The following is an 18,834-nucleotide window of genomic DNA, read 5'->3' as shown; positions in this document are numbered from 1 at the left end:
CCTTCGAGTTCTGAAAAAGGTTATGACAGAAGCAGGGCCTGGGCACTGGGTCACGACCTCTGAGTTGCCCCTGAAGTCTCTCTTTGCTGGTGGCCGTGTGGGCCGGGGTCCAACTTCGATACTGCTAGGGTTGCCTGTGGAAGAAACATCAGGGTCTTCTAGTGTCCGGACTGTGCAGGAACCTAAAGCATGGAGAGAGGTGGGCCTGGGCTACCCCTCTGCCCTGAGGCCATCCCAGGCCTTGACCAGTCGGTGGCACTGACGTTACAGTCATCTGTCCCCTAGCACTCAGAGGAGCTGTCCAAAGTAGCTCAAAACCCACAATCCTGCAGCGGGGAGTGGAGCCTTACGATGCGCAGGGAGACTCCCTAAACAACGTCTGGGCACGGGACAGGGGCATCCAAGGGCATCTAGTAAACAAGACTTGTGACTAGAGCCAGAAGAAGGCCTGAGGAGGTTGAACAGTGAAGTGAAATTTAATTTTTCTGCCCCTTCTGCTGGCTGCACATGTGGGGCAAGCAGCCTGAGAGAATGCTTCCCTACAGCAACTGGGAGGGGCCAGTGGTGGTCAGCCAGGTCAGGGTTCCGTTAGAGCTGCCCGGCTGTGGGTTTGGCTTTCCTCTGCCTTTTTTGGTTATTTCTTCTGCAGACTGGAACGGTTGCTTAGTTTTACAGGACTACTGAGAGCTTGGATCCCGCTTTGACCCACTGGGTACTTAGGGGTGGCTTGCATCCCTATTAAAACGCCAAGTGTGCATAGTTAAATTTCTCCTATCAACCACGCAGTCCCTCTCTGAAGTACTGTGTCACTCTCTAGGTGGGTGCGCTAGAGCCAAGGGTGGTCTGAAAACTAAGTAAATGTCCTGTATCATTCACCATGCTTTCATGACAAGCACTGAGGGGTCCCAAGTCAGGAGCGCAGAGAAAAGCTTCCTTTCCCATGTCTATCTGCATGCCCGTACATTTCAATTAAAGTGGGTACAGGAACAGAAAGGATCTGCGACCCTGGATGTTGAACGTTGGGGGCTGGGAAAGGACAGAGATGAAAGCCGTGGGGACAGTGTAGGTGGCAGCTGCCTGCCACGCTGACTGAGCCAGAGCAAACAGCCTGGCAGGATGCCAAACACGTTCGCCTTCCCGGATGGTGTGGCCTCAGCTTGGCAGAAACCTCTCATGCTGGTCTGGCTTGTCTGGGAGATTGCATCATGGGAGCCCCTACTGAAGATGTGCCAGGCTTTTGGGATCTCGGGTGTCCTTCAGGACTGGGCTTCTGTTCCAGGTGGATCAGGGGACACTGTGAATGGTGTTTCAACAGTGTCGCCTTCCTCAGCTCCTCCTGTGTAAGGTTGGAAGGCAGGAGTATGATCTGGTAACTCTAAGTCTTCACTAACGCACACCCTTTGGAGATCAGGGAAGTGTATGACGAGTGACTGATAAAACTGGGATGGTATCCAATGCCACTGTCGTTCAAACCCGTGCCAGCTATGCCTTAAGCCCCTCCAAGGCTCTCCCAGTTCCAGATATGGCTAGCTACTAGGACCAGAGTAACTGGAGAGGGGACCTTCAGAACAAGCCTCAAGCCTGGAGGGCAGGTCCACCTGGCTTCCTAGCACCCGGAAAGAGAAGTTCTCTGCCTCTTTTCCACTGACCATGTGTACTGGGCCAGCCACCAATAGGTGTACAATTCCTTAGGTCCCAGATCGTAAGTATGCTGCAGGCTCCAAGGCCCCAAGGAGACTCAGTCTCTGACCCTAACACCACTCTGTCAAGAGTTAGAGAATGGAGAGGTGACATGTCCAGGAGTGGGGTAACTGGAGGGAAGACCTCACCTGGGGATCTGGGAAAGAGGTAAACCGAGGCAGCGGCCCTGCAGAAACGAGGACGTGGTAAAGAAATAAAAGCAGGTGGCTGGGTTGGGGATTTGGCTCAGTGGTAGAGCACTTGCCTAGCAAGCGCAAGGCCCTGGGTTCGATCCCCAGCTCCGAAAAAAAAGAATAGAAAAAAAAAAAAGACCACATCTATTTTAGGGGTGGGGAATTTAGCTCAGTGGTAGAGCGCTTGCCTAGGAAGCACAAGGCCCTGGGTTCGGTCCCCAGCTCCGAAAAAAAGAACAACAACAACAAAAAAAACCCAGGTGGCTATGGCACAGGGCACACTGGTGACACAGGTCCAAAAGTAACACAATGTAGTTCTCAAAGGTGGCATCCTTTAGAGGTGCAGCCTCTGGCTTCTCTCACTTTGCTTGCTGAGAAGGAGAGGCTGTCTCTGTCCATGATCTGGGTCCTCTGGCCAAACAGTACCATTGCTGTGTATGTTTCATGCTATAGGAAGACTGTGTATCTTCTCATTATCAAATAAAAATGTCAACAGAGTTTGAAAACTCACCTGACGAAACTTAAAGGAAAAGTCAGACACTCCATACACACAGAGTTACCTAAATATTGGAGCATTCCTCAGCCACAGGTTCCCTTTCCTCCAATATAAGGGTTGGTTAGATCTGAGCTGAAGCAAGAAACACTGAGGTAAGACTATAATTGGTATAATTAGCTCAGTGGTAGAGCCCCTGCCTAGAATCCCCCAGTGAGGGGCTGGGGGCGTGGCTCAGTGGTAGAGCCTCTGCCTAGAATCCCCCAGTGAGGGGCTGAGGTATGGCTCAGTGGTAGAGCACTTGTATAGTATGTGTGTCTCTGAGCTTTATCCTCAGGCCCACAAAATATATTCTAACAAGGAAGCCAATGGATGAGGGTGAATGGACAGAATGCCCTGAGGTATGCACCCTGACGACTTAGCTGTGGGATCACAGTGTCCCCTCCCCTCACTGCCTCGTCTCTTTTCCTCACAGTGTGAACTGCCATGGGCTCCATTGGAAGCCAGCGCCTCAAGGAGCCCTGTGTGGCAGCCACATCTGGCCAGAGTGTGGTGACAAGCTTTGACAACTTTCAGCTGGAGACGACAATCGAGGGGGCTCAGGATCCAGGCATCAGAGTCAGGGGCGTCCCCCCTTTCACAGACTCTGGTGAGTAAGTGACATTGTCTGTCCCAGGGTGGTGACTGACCACATGTCTTTGGGACAAGAGGAGCTTCAGATTGTTATAGGGACTAAGAGGCTCAGTCAGGATGAGGTAGGTGACTAGGGTAGCAAATAACAACTATGCCCAGCTCTGGTCTGTGTCATGTGACCTCTGCCAGTGGCTATCCACATCACAGTCCCTGGCCAGAGAGTCTCCTTCTCATTTGTGTTCTTCAAAGCAACCTGTTCCTGCTTACAGAGAATAAAGACTGGATGTGAAGTTCAAGTAGCTGCTTTTCAGTCCCGCTGTGTGATCTGGAGCAAAGACTTAAACATCCCTGAGCTTGTTTCCCCAAACTGAAGAGCTGGTCCAAATGACTGCATTTTGAACTTTCAGAGCAGCTCTGGGGTTGGGTGGGTGCAGGTTCAACCCTGCCACCATCCCTTGCTTGCTTGGGAACTTTGTGCATCCTTGAGGGACAAGACGCAGGCCTCAACACAGTTGCAGCCAAATTCATAGTATCCCTTAGCATGATCTGGGAGCCACCTGTAAGAAGCACCTGTGAAGGGGCTGGGGATTTAGCTCAGTGGTAGAGCGCTTACCTAGGAAGCGCAAGGCCCTGGGTTTGGTCCCCAGCTCCGAAAAAAAGAACCAAAAAAAAAAAAAAAAGGAAGAAGCACCTGTGATCCACCTGTAAGAAGCACCTGTGACACCTGTGAGCCACCTGTGAGGATAGAACCTGTGACACCTGGGAGCCACCTGTAAGAAGCACCTGTGATCTACCTGGGAGCCACCTGTGAGGGTAGCACCTGTGACACCTGGGAGCCACCTGTGAGGGTATCACCTTGTGTGGGTGGGTGGTTGATGTAGTACTGCTTCTGGCTCGGACATGTTCTCAGCTCCTTTGCCCCGTGTGGTGTTCTACTCGATGAGCCCCATGTTGGGTTGCAAAGAACACCTGACCTGTGTAGAGAAATGGAGTCATTTCCATTCTAGTCCCCAAGGATGACAAGAGACATGATGGGGGAAGAGCCCAGCAGACAAAGCCATGAAGTAGGTAGGACTTAGTGTTAGCCATGACTTTAACTGTAAAGGCTACAGATATGCCACACTTGATGTTGGAGAGTACAGCAACCAGGGTTCAGTTAGAGAAAAATAATCAGAAGATGCTAGATAGAAGAAAGGAAAGAAGAAAGGAAGAAAATGGATGGGTGATACATAGATACATAGATGATAGATAAGTGTTAGCTGATTGATGGATAGATAGATAAGATAGATATAGATAGATGGATGATAGAGAAGTGATTGATAGATGATAGGTGGATAGATAGGCAGACAGACGGATGGACAGACAGACAGATGATAGAAGGCCAGGTATAGTGGCTTAGACTTATAATTCCATCATTTGGGAAGCTGAGGGAGGATTACCACAATCCCAGACCAGCCTGGGCTGCATAACTTGATGTTGTCTTAGTAAAACCAAATAAATACTAGAAATGATAGGTGATTAGGTAGATGATGGGTGAATAGGTAGATGATAGGTGAATAGGTAGATGGTGGGTGAATAGATAGGTGATAGGTGAATGGGTAGATGATAGGTGAATGGGTAGATGATGGGTGAATAGGTAGATGATAGGTGAATGGGTAGATGATGGGTGAATAGGTAGATGATGATGGGTGAATAGGTAGATGATAGGTGAATAGGTAGATGATAGGTGAATAGGTAGATGATAGGTGAATGGGTAGATGATAGGTGAATGGGTAGATGATGGGTGAATAGGTAGATGATGATGGGTGAATAGGTAGATGATAGGTGAATAGGTAGATGATAGGTGAATAGGTAGATGATAGGTGAATGGGTAGATGATGGGTGAATAGGTAGATGATAGGTGAATGGGTAGATGATGGGTGAATAGGTAGATGATAGGTGAATGGGTAGATTATGGGTGAATAGGTAGATGATGGGTGAATAGGTAGATGATGGGTGAATAGGTAGATGATGATGGGTGAATAGGTAGATGATGGGTGAATAGGTAGATGATGGGTGAATAGGTAGATGATGGGTGAATGGGTAGATGATGGATGAATGGGTAGATGATAGGTGAATGGGTAGATGATGGTGAATGGGTAGATGATGGGTGAATAGGTAGATGATGGGTAGATAGGTAGATGATGGGTGAATAGGTAGATGATGATGGGTGAATAGGTAGATGATGGGTGAATAGGTAGATGATGATGGGTGAATAGGTAGATGATAGGTGAATAGGTAGATGATAGGTGAATAGGTAGATGAAAGGTGAATGGGTAGATGATGGGTGAATGGGTAGATGATGGGTGAATAGGTAGATGATGGGTGGATAGGTAGATGATAGGTGAATGGGTAGATGATAGGTGAATGGGTAGATGATGGGTGAATAGGTAGATGATAGGTGAATGGGTAGATGATAGGTGAATGGGTAGATGATGGGTGAATAGGTAGATGATGATGGGTGAATAGGTAGATGATAGGTGAATAGGTAGATGATAGGTGAATAGGTAGATGATAGGTGAATGGGTAGATGATGGGTGAATAGGTAGATGATAGGTGAATGGGTAGATGATGGGTGAATAGGTAGATGATAGGTGAATGGGTAGATGATGGGTGAATAGGTAGATGATGGGTGAATAGGTAGATGATGGGTGAATAGGTAGATGATGGGTAGATAGGTAGATGATGGGTGAATAGGTAGATGATGATGGGTGAATAGGTAGATGATGGGTGAATAGGTAGATGATGATGGGTGAATAGGTAGATGATAGGTGAATAGGTAGATGATAGGTGAATAGTTAGATGATAGGTGAATAGGTAGATGATAGGTGAATGGGTAGATGATAGGTGAATAGGTAGATGATAGGTGGATAGGTAGATGATGGGTGGATAGGTAGATGATGGGTGAATAGGTAGATGATGGGTGGATAGGTAGATGATGGGTGGATAGGTAGATGATAGGTGAATAGGTAGATGATGATGGGTGAATAGGTAGATGATGGGTGAATAGATAGATGATAGGTGAATAGGTAGATGATAGGTAAATGGGTAGATGATGGGTGAATAGGTAGATGATGGGTGAATAGGTAGATGATGGGTGGATAGGTAGATGATGGGTGGATAGGTAGATGATGGGTGAATAGGTAGATGATGGGTGGATAGGTAGATGATGGGTGAATAGGTAGATGATGATGGGTGAATAGGTAGATGATAGGTGAATGGGTAGATGATGGGTGAATAGGTAGATGATGGGTGAATAGGTAGATGATGGGTGAATAGGTAGATGATGATGGGTGAATAGGTAGATGATAGGTGAATAGATAGATGATAGGTGAATAGGTAGATAATAGGTGAATGGGTAGATGATGGGTGGATAGGTAGATGATAGGTGGATAGGTAGATGATGGGTGAATAGGTAGATGATGATGGGTGAATAGGTAGATGATAGGTGAATAGATAGATGATAGGTGAATAGGTAGATAATAGGTGAATGGGTAGATGATGGGTGGATAGGTAGATGATAGGTGGATAGGTAGATGATGGGTGAATAGATAGATGGGTGAATAGGTAGATGATAGGTGAATAGGTAGATCATGGGTGAATAGGTAGATCATGGGTGGATGAGTAGGAGAGTAGATAAATGGACAGACGGCTAAATGATAGGTGGGTGGGTAGATAGATCGGTTAAATAGATCATAGATTGGGTAGACAGATGGATAGGTGAATGGGTAGAGGGACATACAGATGACGGATGGATGGAGGATATATGGTTTATGAACATAGATTGATGGAGTGTAGATGGACAGTGGGGTGGATGATGGAGGATGGATGAATAGAAGATGGATGGGCGAATAGATAATGGCTAGATGGATGATAAAGGGGTGACTGAGGAATGGGTGGGGGATGGGTGATTAGATGATGGGTGGATGCATGAATGGCAGATGTATGGACAGATGGATGACTGATGGGTGAGAAATGGATGGAGGATGGATGGACGGGTGGGTGGGTGGGTGGATGGATGGATGGATGGACGGGTAGGTGGGTGGGTGGATGGATGAATGGACAGATGGGTGGATGGGTGGATGGGTGGATTGGTGGGTGGATGGATGGATGGGTGGATGGATGGACGGACGGACGGATGGATAGATGGATGGGTGGATGGATGAATGGGTGGGTAGATGGCTAACTGGTGGATATGGGATGCATAGGTGGTTAGATGATGGGTGGACAGATGGATGAATAGCAGGATGGATGGACCATGGATAGAGAATGTCTGGATAGATGGATGATGGATAGGAAGAAGCATAGTTATAGACATGATATGGATTTGTGCACATGTATAGATATTTACTATAAGAAACTGGCTTACTGGGGTTGGGGATTTAGCTCAGCGGTAGAGCGCTTGCCTAGGAAGTGCAAGGCCCTGGGTTCGGTCCCCAGCTCCGAAAAAAAGAACCAAAAAAAAAAAAAAAAAAAAGAAACTGGCTTACTAGAGTAGGGCTGGTGAAGCCAGTATCTTACTTAGAGCACGTTCTGTTGCTCTAACAAAACACCTTAGACCAGGTACTTTATAAAGGATAGAGGCTTTTCAAGCCTTCAATGGCCGGGGAATCAAGACCTTGTCACATGTTCCTATTTGGCTTCTGTGAGGGCCTAATAATGACAGCCCAGTGGTGGGACCCTGGGGGAGGTGCCACAGGAGGAGACATAAATGGGAGAAAGTCACAGGACATGCCAGGGTCATCGGCTCCCAGGGTCAGAGGACATTCCTTGCAGAGAAACATGGACTCATTGTAGAGATCCCAACACCTATCATGGTAAACCTCTACATCACCTCAGCGATGACCAAGCCTTCGCCAGTGTGTGAGCCCTTGGCAGGGACATACCCCAGCCAGTCACAGCAGATATCCAAAGTGTACAAAGCGGGCATCCTGGATCCCCAACCCAAGGTGAGACCACCAGAAGACCAGAAGCCGCCTCTGATTAGGCCAGGCCCACTCAGTCATTTATCTCTCAGATGAACTAACTAGAAGACCACTTTCTGCTGAGCTCTCCCTGGCCATGCTTCAATAAGTCACGGATCAACCAAGCCCCGAGCCTCAGCTGCTGAGCCATGAAACAGCCCCTCGCAGTGTCCTCACAGTGTCCTGCTTACCAACTCAGCTCCTTCAGCAAACTTACGACCCAAACAGAGCCAAAGCAGGGTCATACCGCCACTAAGCACGATACAGTCAATTTGGGCCCCTGAGACCATGTAAGCCCATTCCTCAGAGTCCATGGCTAACTGCTAGCAGTTCTCGCAGGTCCCGTGTCCTCAATACAGCTAGCAATTCAAAACACACCTTTTTTTAATAATCTATTTTGATTTTATGTACATTGGTGTTTCAACTGTGTGAGGATGCCAGGTCCCTTGGAACAGGAGTTACAGACGCTTGTGTGCTGCCCTGTAGGTGCCCAGAACTGAATCCAGGTCCTCTGGAAGAACAGCCAGTGCTCTTAACGGCTGAGCCCCAAAGTACATTTTTGAGGGGAAAAAAACCTGGATGTGGAGGTGCATTCCTTTAATAGCAGCACTTGGGAAGCAGAGCTCTGTGAGTTCAAGGCCAGCTTGGTCTACAGAGCTAGTTCTAGGACAGCCAGTGCTATACATAGAGAAATCAAACCCACTCCCTGAGTTGGGGGGAGCGGTGGGGAAAGAAAGTTATTTGTTTATTACTCTAGTGGGGTTGAGGGTTTATTACTCTGTAGAGATCAGAGGGCAGTGTGCGGGAGTTTTCTTCCACCAGGTGGGTTCCGAAGACTGAATTGAGGTTGTGAAGTTTGGCAGCGCTCACCATTGCCCACTGAGCCGTCTCTCCAGCCCTCTCTGAATATATCTTATGTTGCCGATAAGGGCGTGTAAGTGGGAATAAAAAAAAATATTTAAGGGCTGGTCAAATGGCTCAGTGGGTAAAGCTGCTTGTCACCAGGGCTGACGACTTAAGTTTGATCTCCAGAATCCACACGGTAGAAAGAACCAGATTTCCAAACGTTGTCTCTGACCTCCACATGCAGCCAGGTGGACGGCTCAGCAGGGAAGGTGCTTGCTGTGCAAGCGTGAGGACCCGAGTTCAATCCCCAAAATGTACATGAAAAACTAGGTGTGGGGGCTGGAGCGATGGCTCAGCAGTTAAGAGCACTGGGTTAAGATCCGACCTGGGTTCTGATCCCAGCACTCACAACCGTCCTTAACTCTGGCTCCAGGGGATCTGACACCTTTGCCTGGCCTCCGAGGGCACCAACATGCGATGCACACATGTACATGCATAAAAACACTTATACACATAAAATAAGAAAGTAAAATTTGAAAACAAAAATAAAAAGACCCAAGCAGGTTACCATCCCAGCACCAGGGAAATAGGGGAACCCCTGGTTTGCTGACCAGCCAGTCTAGCTTGACTGGTTACCAGCTCCAAGCTCAGTAGAGACATCAGCAATAAGGTAGACAGAGGTAGAGTGAAGCATCTGATGTCCCCCACTGGCCTCCACAGTGTACCCCAACACACACACTCAGTGATATCCATCACGTGATCATAGCATACATTCACCACCAGCTCATTTCCGTTCCCTCTGCTGCCAGTGGATACCTCCCTGCTCACAGCTCTAGTCCTGGCCGGTGTCCGAGCCTTTATTTCCCAAAGCTGGGGGCATTAGGGACCCTACATGCATTGGATTGTTGGGATCTCCCCTTAGCTGTCACACTTGGAACGGAAGTGCCACAAGAGGCCATGTGTCCCTCTCACAGTGGGCACATTCTTCTTCATTCCTACAGACAACAGCAACTTGCCAGGCCCTTGATGGTCGGAATTAATCCCCCATCCACAAAGGTCTCCCTTGGCTGTCAAATCAGGAGCAGAGTGGCAACTCTTTATGCCCAAAATGACAGAATTGTGGTGTCTTGTCTTGGGGTGAAAGCTAACACTTAGATTAGGTGATGGGAGCGTAGCCTAGTTGGTAGAGTGCCTGCTTAGCATGTGTGAGGCCCTGGACTCCATCCTCAGAATCAAATGAATCAAGTACGATGGTGTATGCCAGCACTCGGGAAGTAGAGACAGGACAGGAAGATCAGAAGGTCGAGGTCATCTTGGGCTACATGAGTTGGAGGCCAGGCTGAGTGACATGAGATCTTGGGGGAAGAAGAAAGGAAAAAGAAAGTTGCTAGAGCATTGGGGACAGAAATGAGCGTTTTGTTAGTAGTTGCTGAAGGGACAATCACAGCGTGTCTGTCCTAAATCCTGGATCCCAGTACTCTAACTTCCCTGAGCGTGCTCACTGGTCTCTCCTGGTGTCTCCCCACTTAGCGGTAGACGAGCCTGTGCCGGACGACCGCTACCATGCCATCTACTTTGCCATGCTGCTGGCTGGCGTGGGCTTCCTACTGCCCTACAACAGTTTTATCACCGATGTGGACTATCTTCACCACAAGTACCCAGGTGGGTCCCTCCGCCATCCACACAGCCCTCAAAGGCATCTCAGCTCCCTATCCCTGGGCCGGGGCCTTATGGGAATCTCGAGGGCCGGGACCCAGCTTGGAGATGTTGCCGGGAGAGAATAGCTGATGTGGTTTTCAGAGACACAACGGAATACTGCGCCACGGTGGGTGGATGAATACCTGTGGTCTGACCTTTATTTGGGGAGCGTAGTAGTTACTTTTCTCGTTGCTATGGTTAAATGCCTGACAAAAAGCCATTGAAGGGAGGAAGGACTTATTCCGACTCACAGTTCACCGGATGTGGCCCACCCTGACAGCGACGGCATGGCAGCAGGCAGGGAAGGGACGGTGAACAGAGCAGAAGTCTGGCTGCTCACCAGTCACACAGTGTGAACACAAAGTGGCTCCTCCTACAAAATCCCAAGGCCCGCCCCTGGTGACTCGGTTCCTCCAATGAGGTTCCACCTCCTAAAAGTTCCACAGCCTTCTCAAACAGCGCCACCTGCTGGGGATCTGGTATTACAGCAAGTAAGCCCATGGTGGGGACATTTCACATATAAACCTTGACAGGGAGTGAATAGAGGTAGTTTATGGACCTATGTTAGCCAGGTTAGCCAGCTGAGTTAGTCAGGGACCACTGTGGCAGACCAAGTGAGAACCTCGGCTTCACTGGCAATTGCCGAGTGACCTCAGCCTATCCACTGATTTACTCAGAGAAATCGGCCCCTTGGGAAGAGTGAAAAGTCCTTGCAGGGGTGACTGAGGAGGCCAGAAGTCCCTCTCTGAGTCACTGTCCCTCTTATATGCAGGAACCTCCATCGTGTTTGACATGAGCCTCACCTATATCTTGGTGGCACTGGCGGCCGTGCTCCTCAACAACGTTGTGGTGGAGAGGTTGAACCTGCACACTAGGATCACCACAGGTATTTAAGGCCACCCCGAGTTGTCCCTTTCCAGAGACTATAAGCTCCCCCTTCGAGCTCTTAGCCCACGGTACCTGCCCACCCAGCTTCCCAGCCTTGCCTGTGAAACAGGTGCTTTTTCTAGGACCACTGCAGGCTTTGCGGTTGGAAGTCAGGGCAAGGATGCTTGCCAGTACAATGGTGGGTGCCTCCACTGGCTCTTGTGAACCCCACGTTACTTCCCCAGGTTCCTACATAAGCCCTCCCCTTTGAACACAGACTCAGCTCCCAGTGGCTCCTCCTCCAGGAAGCTCACACCATTTCCCTGTAGACCGCCCGGATGCTGTGACCCTTCAATGCCGTTCCGCGCGTTGTGGTGACCCAGGCCATAACATTATTTTTGTTGCTACTTCATAACTGTAAATTTGCAACTGCTATGGTCATAATGGTGGCTTTCCATGGTCTTAGGTGACCCCTGAGAAAGGGTCATTCAGTCCTTACAGGAGCCACAACCCTCAGGCTGAGAACAGCTCTTGTAGACTCTCCTGGAGTCTTCTACCTACCCAATATTGGAAGTGGAGTGAGGTGAGGAGCTCCCCCCGAGCGCTCACCACGCTGTCACAGCTTCTCTGCTCCCCGCAGGTTACCTCCTGGCCTTGGGTCCCTTGCTCTTTATCAGCATCTTTGATGTGTGGCTTCAGCTCTTCTCTCACGACCAGGCTTACGCCATCAACCTGGCCGCCGTGGGCACTGTGGCCTTTGGCTGCACAGGTAAGGAATGGGGCCAGGATGCACTGGGAGGGCTGAGCCCAAGTACTGTGTGGCTTTGTACAGGGGAGTCACCCAAGTGCTGGGCATGTGTCTATTGGATACACCAGAGTGTGCATACACACCACACACATGCACACAAACTGTCACATAGGCTAAGGCCACTCTCGTGGGCCACAGGCTTGGATGCAGCTCCCTGGTTCTCTCGAACCCCTGATCCTCCTGTCTCTACCCCCTTAGTGCTAGGATTACATACACACACACATACACACACACATACACACACACACACACACACACACACACACACACACACACACCATCCAGTTTGCACAGGGCTGCAGGGCTGGTGGTAGAATCCAGGGCTTCATGGATGCTAGCCAAACTCTGTACCAAGCTACATCCCCAACCCATTCCCCTCTTTATTGAGACAGAATCTCATGCAGTCCAGGCTGGCTTTGAACTCCTAATTCACTGCTGTTGGGAGAAAGGCCGAGAGCAAATTTGCCCTGTCTCATCCAGCAAGGAGCACATGTCACCTCCACTCCCATCAGCCAGGACTTGTCAGTGACATTGAATCCCAGGGCCAGGAAGATAACTGTGCTCTGTGAACTTTTTGGGGCAACACCGTTTCCTTCCCGTGTTTGTGGGTAGCTGTGGTAAACCTCACATTGTCTCTGGTGTGCTTTCCTGCCTCCCAGTGCCAACAGAACACAGGAGGTCCACATTGCCTCTGCGTCAACCAGTGGCACAAGGTATCTGACCACGTCCCCCCTCTCTCTCTTAAGTGCAGCAATCTAGCTTCTACGGCTACACAGGATTACTGCCCAAGAGGTACACGCAGGGGGTGATGACTGGAGAGAGTGAGTATTGAGACCCCTCCCCAAGGGGCGCCGGTCTGGGGACACCACTGAGCATGCCCTGGTTGGGGAGGTGGGCCAGAAAGACTGGAAATGGTGACTATAGATGGTGAGGGATGGACCCCTGGGTTGGGAGGGATAGGTGTGCTCACCTGTGTGCGCCGGAGTTCTAGAGTGCGAGCGGCATGTGCAATTGGCGAGCCACAGTTGCAGTGAGCAGGCAGAGGGGTGTATTTTGCGTGTCTGTCGTGTGACTTTCCCCTGAGGGATGTGAATAGATAAGGCACACGATCTACACACCAAACAACAACAACACAGTTCCACCAATCTAGCTTTGGAGAGTCTATCTGGCTGAGTCACAGGAGTATGGGTGACTCAAAGACAGACTCACTGAGAAGCCCACCCCAGCCCGGGTATCAACGTAGGAAAGTTGGGTCCCCGCCCAGTACGTGCTGGGGAGAGAGAGAGACTCCCCTCCCCTGGCAATTGTTACTGCTTGGGGAATCTTGGCAGGGGTCTTGAGCATCTTGTGTGGTTCAGCTGGACTTTTAATCTTTATATCTTTATTCCCTGAGTCTTTTGGAACACCTCCCTCCCTCTAAGATGGGGTGTTTCAATTTTGGAAATTTGCAAGTGTGTGTGTGTGCATGTGCATGTCTGGGCAGGTATGCTGAAGGTCTCCCCCCCCGTCTCTCCTCCCTCTCTCTTTCTCTCTCTCTCTCTCTCTCTCTCTCTCTCTCTCTCTCTCTCTCTCTCTCTCTCTCTCTCTCTCTCAGTGTGTGTGTGTGTCCGTGAGCCTGGGGCAAGTGTCCTGAGGGTTGCCCAAGCCCATGATATCAACTGATGTCATTCAGGACCAAGCCCTCCTCAGAACCCCCATTCACCAACCACCCTGCTCAGTGTGCTGTTACTTAACTGCTTGTCTGCAAAGCCACCTCCCAGATGCCCCTTTCTGATACCCAGCACCCTTCCTGAAGTCTGAAATTTATCCAGTGCCCAGACCCCCAGCGCCCCCTGGACATGCCCTCCAGGCCGAGTCTGAGTGTGCCTGGTCTTGCCCTCTATTCTGTAACTAGTCACAATTAGACAAGAAGTCAGCCCTAGCCAGTGTCATGTGGCAGCCACCTGTGGGCTCCTTCTGCCATGTGTTGCCTGGAACATCAAACTGTGCCACCTAGGGCTAACTTCTAGGAGGTGGCCAGTACAGGTGGATTTGCAAGCCTGCAGATTGGTGGTTGTTGTTCTGTGACAGGGTCTCCTGTAGCCCAGGCTGGCTTCTGGAGGTTGATGTCATTATGCAGGTAAAGGCCGGTACAGGATAGAACGAGGCCTGTCATTGGACAAGAAGGAAAGATGGGCGGGAGAGAAGTTTTAGGGAGGAAAGGAGACCGGAATGAGAGTGGGAGAGCGGCCGAGAGAACATGGAGGTGGATGTTAAGATTTCTCTCCGCACATTTACAGGCTGTTATGACTATTCTTAAGGGATGGATGTGTACTGGATTTTGTGTGTCTAGAGGAGCAAATTATATCTTTTCTAGGTGGGCGGTTTGTATCCTTATCGATTGGTTGTAATTCTGTGGATACATTGAGCATTTGACATACAAGTCTGACTGTTGGGTTCCGGTTTGTTGAGTCATGACTTAACTGGGTTCTCGGGGGTGTGAGCAGAGTCCGTGACAGGAAGCCATGTTAGGCTATAGACTGCTCGGGGCTATTGTGGTGTGGCCCCTGGAATGCGATGAGTGTATCAGGTGTGGTAACAACTCATCAAGGGGACAGTGTGTGAAAGCGGCTGACAGAGAAACAGCAAGAGCGCCACGGATCCTTGCAGAGTGGGAACTCGCGGGAACCGGCCGTGCGCTTTTTTAATTATACCGGGACGGGCTCCCAACTATATATAGCTGAGGATAACCTTGAACTTCTGATCCCCCTGCTCCCAACTCCTGAGTGTTGGGATTCTAGGCATGTGCCACCATACTACATTTACACTGTGTTGGGACCAGGATGCCATGTGTGCGTAACAAGAACTCTACCAACCGAGCCACATTCAGACCCGGAATCGGTAGCTTTTGTGGTGGAATCCGTGAGGCTGGCCCACGAGGATGGTGGTGGTGGATTGTTTTGCGATTGTGATGCGGTAGCTGAGAGCCTCCAGGACAGACTTGTCCATCTTCAGTAGCGCACATTGCCCTGTGGCTGTGGGTCGGCAAACCATGTGCTATCTGCAGCAGGACCTGCCCTCCTTGACCCTGACGCCCTCCTCCAGCTGGCCCTTGCTCTGGTGGTGAACCTCTCAGTATCTCACATACGCTCCAGACCCTTAACTGCTTGGAGTGCGCCTGACTCCCCTGTACTGAAGATCCCTTGGCTTAACTGTCCCCCTCCAGAATAAGATGCTCTGAGTCTTACCCCTCTGGCCATGTCCTCTGCCCTGGTGTGCATCCTGGACCGCTGTTGTGTGCTTCTGTGGCTTGACTGTGGCCTCTCTCCTAGCCTAGGAAGGCAGGGGCCTTGCGTCCTCCTTGTAGGGGGCACCTCAGAGCAGGACACCCAGCAAGAGCTGAGTGATGCTGCCCACAGTGTGTGAGCAGATGACAGGGTGAGACAGGGGTTGTGGGAGCTCCCGGGGGAAGGGGAGCTGATGCAGGCTGGATGGACAGACAGGTAGTCTAGGAGTGGGGCTGGTGAGATCAGATTCAGGAGGGCTGGGGGGCTGCTAGTGGTGGGGAAGGCTTAGCAAGAAGTCGGGACCTTGGACAGGATAGAACTGGTAACTGGTGGGGCTCGGCGAAGTAGGGTGGGGCTAGGAGGAGCTGTGGCTTGCACAGGATGCGGGGCGTGGGGTCTTGTAGAACGATGGGCCATTATGGACCTGGTGCAGTGGATCTGGGCTGGAACTGTAGAAGGATGCAGCCGCTAGGACCCAGTGAGGAAGGGCTGGTGGATGGAATGGTGTGGGGTGGAGCAAGGGCGGTAGAGGCAGTGATGGGGTGGCATGGGTGACAGAGGCACTGGGAACATTGATTTGTCGCTGTCTCCCCTCCAGGCACGGCAGGGGTGATGATCTCTCTGAGCCGAATCCTCACTAAGCTGCTGCTCCCGGATGAGCGGGCCAGCACCATCATCTTCTTCCTGGTCTCTGCTGGCTTGGAGCTCCTGTGCTTCCTGCTGCACTTGCTGGTGCGACGCAGCCGTTTTGTGCTCTACTACACCACTCGGCCTCGTGACAGCCGCCCTGTCCGGGCAGGCTACCGAGTGCACCATGATGTCGCGTCAGGAGACATCCACTTTGTAAGTGCAGTGGCCTGGCCTGGCCTCCTTCCCCCACACAGGTGCCTGAAGAGTTCCTCATTGGCCCTGTTATCGATCCCCTGATGGCGAGCTGCAGGTTTGTTTCTGTACCGAGAAATTCCTTTCTGTGGAGCACCTTTCATGACACCCTGTTGGGACAGTAGGAGACGGGGGCTTTCCAGCTACGGCCAGGGAGAAGAGTCCAGGATCTGTGGCAGATCGATAGACGGGGGATTAATGGAAGTTGGGGGAATCCTGTAAGAAGCTCATTTCCATCACAGCTCAGGGGTTCCCTCTCCGTGAGGACCCCAACACAGACCACTGCTTCAAGGGTGGCCTCGTAATACCAACTCCATGAGTGGCTTCAGCGTGAGTAAGCCAATCTGCAGTTCTGGAAAGCTAGAGTGCCCTCTAGTGGTCACATCCTGCATTACCCTTCTACCCCACACCACAAGGCCCAGAGGAGGCTGCTCTCCGTGACTTAAGGCTGGGTGGAGAGATGTAGGGCAGGTAAATATTGTCCCTTGACAAGGAAGTGCACACAGTAGGCGCTAACTTAATGTCTATCTGACTGTGGCTCCACCATTCGCCCTGGGTACCTGGGCCATGACTCCCATCATTCCTCTCCACCCAGGAGCACCAAACTCCAGCCCTGTCCAGCAGCAGGTCCCCAAAGGACAGCCCAGCCCATGAGGTGACCCACAGCAACAGCGGCGTCTACATGCGTTTTGATGTGCCCCGGCCACGAGTCAAACGGAGCTGGCCCACCTTCAGAGGTGAATGTGATACCCTGTGGGGGCCCTGTGGCATCTGTGGCTGTCACCCAGGCTGAGGCAGCAGGGGCCCATGAGCACCAGCTTCTAACACACCTCGATTCCCCCCAGCCCTGCTGCTGCACCGATACGTCGTGGCGCGGGTCATCTGGGCCGACATGCTATCCATTGCGGTAACTTACTTCATTACGCTCTGCCTGTTTCCTGGCCTGGAGTCCGAGATCCGCCACTGCGTGCTGGGCGAGTGGCTGCCCATCCTGGTCATGGCCGTGTTCAACCTGTCAGACTTTGTGGGCAAGGTGAGCCACAGGGTGGCTTTGGGGAACCCGGGGAAGGTCCTGGTCTTTCTGGAGCAATGCCAGGCCGAGAGTTCCAGGAGGGGGAGAATGGTAACCATGAGTGTCACCATCTCTAACACTGTCCTGTGGAGTACAGGCCCTGCTTGATCTCTCTGGCACCAACTGCATTTCAGGCTAGAATCAGCCCCAGTTTCCCTGCCTCACAGTCACTGGTGGATCTGTCTGAGGATGTCAGGGATGGAGTGGCACCCTAGAAACCCTGAAATTCAGATGACCTATGTCTCTGTGGTCAGTTTGCCGTTACTATGCTTTACCAAGTATGCAGGGTGGGACCCAGGACCTTGGCCTTGTTGAGCAAACATTCTACCACTGAGTCACACCATGAGCCCCTCACCGGGAGTGTTCTAGAATCCCCCAGTGAGGGGCTGGGGGTGTGGCTCAGTGGTAGAGCCCCTGCCTAGAATCCCCCAGTGAGGGACTGGGGGCGTGGCTCAGTGGTAGAGCCCCTGCCTAGAATCCCTTAAGGACATGTTGGGGCTGAAGGGCTGGAGGCAAGGCTGACCACTAGAGTGCTTGTCTAGCATATTCCAGGTTTCGCCTTCTCTCACCAGTCCTAAAAAGGGGGCTGGGGAAGTATATGAGATTTAGAGGCCCTTGTGAGGTAAGCTGGACTGCTAGTCAAGGCTGTATGGGGACAGGGTGTAGCTGGAGGGCCTGTCGGAGGGAGAGGCTCATGGCTTGGTGGGTAATCCCAGACTCCTTGCTCTCTGCAGATCCTGGCAGCCCTACCCGTGGACTGGAGGGGTACCCATCTGCTTGCCTGCTCTTGCCTTCGTGTGGTCTTCATCCCCCTCTTCATCCTGTGTGTGTACCCCACTGGTATGCCTGCCCTCCGTCACCCTGCCTGGCCCTGTGTCTTCTCACTGCTAATGGGCATCAGCAATGGCTACTTTGGCAGCGTGCCCATGATCCTGGCAGCTGGAAAAGTGAGCCCCAAGCAGCGGGAGCTGGCAGGTAAGACTCCCTGGCTTGAGGGACACTCAGGGGTTCCTCCTGACAGCCTACTGCCCCTCTAGTGAAGAAAACTGAGGCCTGAGAAGCCAGCCAAGGGCAGCCAGCAAGTGAGAAAATATATTGGTCTCAAGGGTTAAGTGACAAGGGCATTGTAGGTGTAAAGGACATCGGTAAGTAATTTCTTCATTCACTCATTCACGCATTCATTCACTCATTCACTTATTCTACTGCTAGTTGGGGAGCCTGTGTACCTAGCGCTCTCATAAGCAGTGGTAACATGACGCTGCCCACATTTGCCGGGTTACAGTTCTGAGAGACGGGAGAGTTAGCAGACAGTTGTGACGTGTTCCACAGTGGTGAGTCCTAGGGGCTGTTAGTCTGAGAGGTTAGGGCAGATGCAAGAACTGGGGGGCCATG

At 51.2% G+C, this 18,834-nt stretch overlaps 1 protein-coding gene across 4 annotated transcripts in view; it reads left to right on the top strand.

The window, feature by feature from the left end:
* Positions 1-18,834, top strand: part of Slc29a4 (solute carrier family 29 member 4) — a 31,518-nt gene that overhangs the window by 10,895 nt on the left and 1,789 nt on the right. For 2 of the 4 annotated variants that reach the window (XM_087577923.1, NM_001105911.2), the window contains 9 exon segments: positions 2,843-3,016; positions 10,380-10,511; positions 11,320-11,433; positions 12,055-12,183; positions 12,969-13,043; positions 16,087-16,331; positions 16,966-17,107; positions 17,216-17,403; positions 18,177-18,417. In XM_087577923.1, the coding sequence (XP_087434049.1) occupies positions 2,854-3,016; positions 10,380-10,511; positions 11,320-11,433; positions 12,055-12,183; positions 12,969-13,043; positions 16,087-16,331; positions 16,966-17,107; positions 17,216-17,403; positions 18,177-18,417 (1,429 nt within the window). In that variant the 5' untranslated portion in view covers positions 2,843-2,853. 4 annotated transcript variants of the gene reach the window in all.

This window comes from Rattus norvegicus, chromosome 12 (genome assembly GCF_021556685.1).
Source record: "Rattus norvegicus strain SHRSP/BbbUtx chromosome 12, alternate assembly SHRSP_T2T, whole genome shotgun sequence".
Lineage (NCBI taxonomy): Eukaryota > Metazoa > Chordata > Mammalia > Rodentia > Muridae > Rattus > Rattus norvegicus.
The sequence above is the reverse complement of the archived record's forward strand: the minus strand, read 5'-3'. Positions and strand labels throughout refer to the sequence as shown.